The 4,329-nt window shown below is 61.0% G+C and overlaps 1 protein-coding gene across 1 annotated transcript; it reads left to right on the plus strand.

Annotated features, from left to right (window-relative positions):
* Nucleotides 1-1,642: 1,642 nt before the first annotated feature.
* FIGLA (folliculogenesis specific bHLH transcription factor) lies at nucleotides 1,643-4,112 on the plus strand. Its single transcript, XM_059870350.1, has 4 exons — nucleotides 1,643-1,939; nucleotides 2,021-2,215; nucleotides 2,964-3,107; nucleotides 4,014-4,112. Exons 1-4 carry the CDS (start codon nucleotides 1,643-1,645, stop codon nucleotides 4,110-4,112), a joined length of 735 nt encoding a protein of 244 aa, XP_059726333.1.
* The last annotated feature ends 217 nt before the right edge of the window (nucleotides 4,113-4,329 follow it).

The following is a 4,329-nucleotide window of genomic DNA, read 5'->3' on the forward strand; positions in this document are numbered from 1 at the left end:
CCTCATCACCCTGTCCCCTCGGGGCTGTCACCCCAAAACACAGAACACCGAAAATGAGGTCCCTAACTACAGTGACCCCAAGAAATAGTGACCCGTAAAAAATGTGGGCCCTAACAAGTGTGACCCCTTAAAACCACGATCCCTAAAAACCCCAAATGCTAATTATTGTAACCCCTAAAACTGGAACCTCTCTTGGAACCCCTGTTGGAACACCAAATCCCTAATAACCCCAAACCCTAATAACAGTGACCCCAATAATTGTGTCCCCTAATAACCCCAAATCCCAATAACCGTGACCCCTAAAAGGAGGTCTCTAATAACTGTGACCCCTGCAAACCACGATCCCAAACAACCCCAAATTCTGATCGTTGTAACCCCAAAACTGCGACCCCTGCAAACCCCATTTGCACCAGCCCCTTCCCCACCCCAGCCCTCATTCTCCCCTCAATATTTCATCCCCCTCTGTTGAACCTGGAGCATTTCCCAAACCCCACCGGGGGGGTTCCACCCCCCAGAAGCTCCCGGGGTGATCCCAGGTGAGCAGCTGGGCACGGACCCCTTTTTGGGGTGACTTTGCACCTCCGTGCCCTCAGATTGATTTGTCAGGCACCAGAATCGTGCCCAGATCGGGGCAGGAATAATGGGATTATCCCGAGCCTGCTGCGGGACAGGGAAGCTCATTAAGGGGCATTAAAGAGAAGGAAATTGGGTTTTTCCAGGTTCTTAGGGAAAACCTCCGTTAACCTCCACGTGCCTCTCATTTTGGGGCCATTTTGGGGTTTCTTTGGAGCTTGCTCTGCGCTCTCGCTCTCCTTATGGACACAGAAGGAACCCCCAGGATCCCGGAGCAGCTGGGGGTGGTGTCCAGGGAATTCCAGGTTTGGGGAAACTGAGGCAGGGCAGCCCCAGCCCGGCACGGGGGACACGTCCATGCCCCCCCCCCCCACCTCAGAGCCCCCGCTGGAGCCCCCAGACCCCCCGGGACCACCCGGATGAGCCCCTCGGAGGGGGGATGAGGACCCCCTCAGGGCGGATAACCCGAAGGATAACCTGACTTTTTTTGGAGGAAAAAGGGCGGTTTGATTTCCGTTTTTATTTCCAGCCCCGCCAAGTTTTGCAGCATGTCAGGGACTGACACTGCCACCTACCGAGCCAGGCCCGCTTCACTGAACCTCTTTCTTCTGCTTTCCCACCCAAAAGTGGCTTCAGGAGCACGCCAAGTCTCTCAAACCCCCCCGTGCAGGTGCCCCTCGGTGCCAGGACCCCAAATATCCCCAAATATCCCCGAATATCCCCGAATATCCCCGAATATCACCATCCCAAATATCCCTCAGTGCGCTTTTGGGGGGCCTTTTTGGGCTCAGGGCTTTGTGGATGCCAGGTTGGGATGGGGAGAGGGGAAACTGAGGCACAGCCAGGGATGAGGATGTTGGGGTGGTGAGTGGGGAAACTGAGGCACAGCCAGGGATCAGGATTTTGGGGGTACCAGGCCGGCACAGGGGGTGAGGCACAGCCAGAGCTCGTCAGGCCCAGGCGGGTCCCACCTGTGCCTCGTTAGCCCCGGGTATTTAAGGGCCCTTTTTCCTCAAATCCCCTTTTTTGAGCGTCAGCTCCGGGGGCACTGCCTCGGTCCTTTTGTGGGATGGGGGAGCCCCGCAGAGCTGAGGGGTGGCCGGGGGCCCTGGAGCCCTCGGGGGTCTCACGGCCCTCGGGGGTCTCACAGCCCTCAGGGGCCCTGGAGCCCTCGGGGGTCTCACAGCCCTCGAAGGCCCTGGAGCCCTCGGGGGTCTCACGGCCCTCAGGGGCCCTGGAGCCCTCGGGGGTCTCACAGCCCTCGAAGGCCCTGGAGCCCTCGGGGGTCTCACAGCCCTCAGGGGTCCTGGAGCCCTCAGGGGTCTCAAAGTCCTTGGAACCTTCGGGGCCCCTGGAGCCCCCGGGGGTCCCGCAGCCCCCGGGGGTCCCGCAGCCCCTGGAGCCCCCGGGGGTCCCGCAGCCCCTGGAGCCCCCGGGGGTCCCGCAGCCCCCGGGGGTCCCGCAGCCCACGCCGCCCCCCGAGCTGCTGGAGGCGCTCCTGCAGCAGCGCTTCGGGCCCCCGCCCCAGCCGGCGCCCATCGTCCGCCTGCGCCGCGGCCCCGCCGGGGGCTACGAGCCCACCGGGGACCCGGCCGAGGTGCTGGAGCGGCGGCAGGCGGCCAACGCCAAGGAGAGGCAGAGGGTGAGCCCCCCCAAAAACCCCAAACCCGCCGAGCCCCCAGAGCACAGCCCGGGGCGGGGTCACATCGGGGGGACACCCAGGGGACAGCGGCGGTGCCACCGCGGGGTGCCACGGGGGGATTCAATTGGGGGGGGGGCTCAGGTGAGTTTTAGGACGGCCTGGTTTAATTCTGGGTGGGTCAGTTTAGTTCTGAGGTCTCAGTTTAATTGTGGGGGAGTCGTGTTTAGTCCTGGTGAGCCGAGTTTAATCCTGGTGTAAAGGTCCCAGTTTAATCCAGTTTGATTCTGTGAGGGACCCACTTTAACCCTCAGGGGCAGTTCAATCCCGGGGTGGGATTTAATTCGGGGGGGGGGGGACCCCAGTTATGGTTATGGGCGGGTCTGGTTTAATCCTGCTGAGCCCAGTTGGACCCTGGGGGTGGTCCCAGTTTAATCTTGAGAGAGCCCAGTTTGGTCCTGGAGGGATGATCCTGGTCTAACCTGGGGGTCCCTGACTGGGGGTCTCTGGGGTCCCTTTTGGGGTCTCTGACTGGGGGGTCCCTGGGGTCCCTTTTGGGGTCTCTAATGGGGGTCCCTGGGGTCCCTTTTGGGGTCTCTGACTGGGGGGTCCCAGGGGTCCCTTTTGGGGTCTCTAATGGGGGTCCCTGGGGTCCCTTTTGGGGTGTCTGACCGGGGTCCCTTTGGAGCCCTTTTGGGGTCTCTAAGGGGGTCCCCCCGGGTCTCTGACCGGGTCCCTTTGGGTCCCGCAGATCCGGAACCTCAACCGTGGCTTCTCCCAGCTGCGGACCCTGGTGCCGCTGGTGCCGCGGGACCGCCGGCCCAGCAAGGCGGACACGCTGCGGGCGGCGGCGGAGTACATCCGGCTGCTGCGGGGCGTGCTGCGGGACAGCCAGGTGAGACCCCAAACCTGCCCCTAAACCTGCCCCCAAACCCCCTAAAACATCCGGCTGCTGTGGGGCGTGCTGCGGGACAGCCAGGTGAGACCCCAAACCTGCCCCTAAACCTGCCCCCAAACCCCCTAAAACATCCGGCTGCTGCGGGGCGTGCTGCGGGACAGCCAGGTGAGACCCCAAACCTGCCCCAAACCTGACCCCAAACCTGCCCCCAAACCCCCTAAAACATCCGGCTGCTGCGGGACAGCCAGGTGTGGGACTGTCAGGTGTGACCCCAAACCTGACCCCACACCCCCTAAAAACACCCCCTGCTGTGGGACTGCCAGGTGAGACCCCAAAACTGCCCCAAACCCCCTGAAACACCCACTGCTGCAGGACTGTCAGGTGTGACCCCAAACCTGACCCCAAACCCCCTGAAACACCCACTGCTGCAGGACTGTCAGGTGTGACCCCAAACCTGACCCCAAACCCCCTGAAACACCCACTGCTGCAGGACTGTCAGGTGAGACCCCAAACCTGACCCCAAACCTCACCCCAAACCCCCTGAAACACCCACTGCTGCAGGACTGTCAGGTGAGACCCCAAACCTGCCCCTCCATTTCCAATTTCCCCTATGCTGCTGGGGCTTGGGGAGGCTCATGGGACTTTTCTGGATATTTTTCAGCTTGGGATTAATTTAAAAATTTAAAAAATAAATTGAATTATTATTGAGGGTAAGCCCCAAAACTGACCCATGACCCCCCCTGTGATTTGGGGGTCCGGTGGGGATTTTCCTGTTCGAGTTTTTTGAGGTCAGAATTAATTTAATAATTAGATTTATTTATTTTGGGTGGGTTATTACGGGGGGGTGCTATTATTGGGGGACACCCCCCAATTCTGATATATTTTTTAATTCCCCTTTCCCAGGAGCTCGGTGCTGAGCAGGAGTTGGGGGGCACTGCCGGGGGGCACCCTGAGCCTGGCCTGGCAGAGTCCCCCCGCCCCCCTGGGGACCCCCCAGCCTAGGGCACGGTGAGTGGGGGGGAGGGGGCACCCCGGGAATTTGGGGGAGCACCTGGAGGGGGGTCAGCCCCACCTGGATGGGGGACAGAGCACCTTGGGGGCTTTGGGGGCACCTGGGGGGGGACAGAAATCCTGGGGGGGGTCACAATGGGGTCCGGGTTTGGGGGAGCATCTGGGTAACACCAACATAAACAATTTCCCCCAAAATATTCCAAATATT

This window comes from Haemorhous mexicanus, chromosome 30 (assembly GCF_027477595.1).
Source record: "Haemorhous mexicanus isolate bHaeMex1 chromosome 30, bHaeMex1.pri, whole genome shotgun sequence".
Lineage (NCBI taxonomy): Eukaryota > Metazoa > Chordata > Aves > Passeriformes > Fringillidae > Haemorhous > Haemorhous mexicanus.

Coding starts and splice junctions, on each gene's coding strand:
- FIGLA (XM_059870350.1), top strand. CDS start 1,643: ATGGGGGAGCCCCGCAGAGCTGAGGGGTGGCCGGGGGCCCTGGAGCCC. Junction 1,940..2,020: donor GGCCCCTGGAGCCCCCGGGG/GTCCCGCAGCCC, acceptor GGGGTCCCGCAG/CCCCCGGGGGTCCCGCAGCC. Junction 3,108..4,013: donor GCGTGCTGCGGGACAGCCAG/GTGAGACCCCAA, acceptor CCCCTTTCCCAG/GAGCTCGGTGCTGAGCAGGA.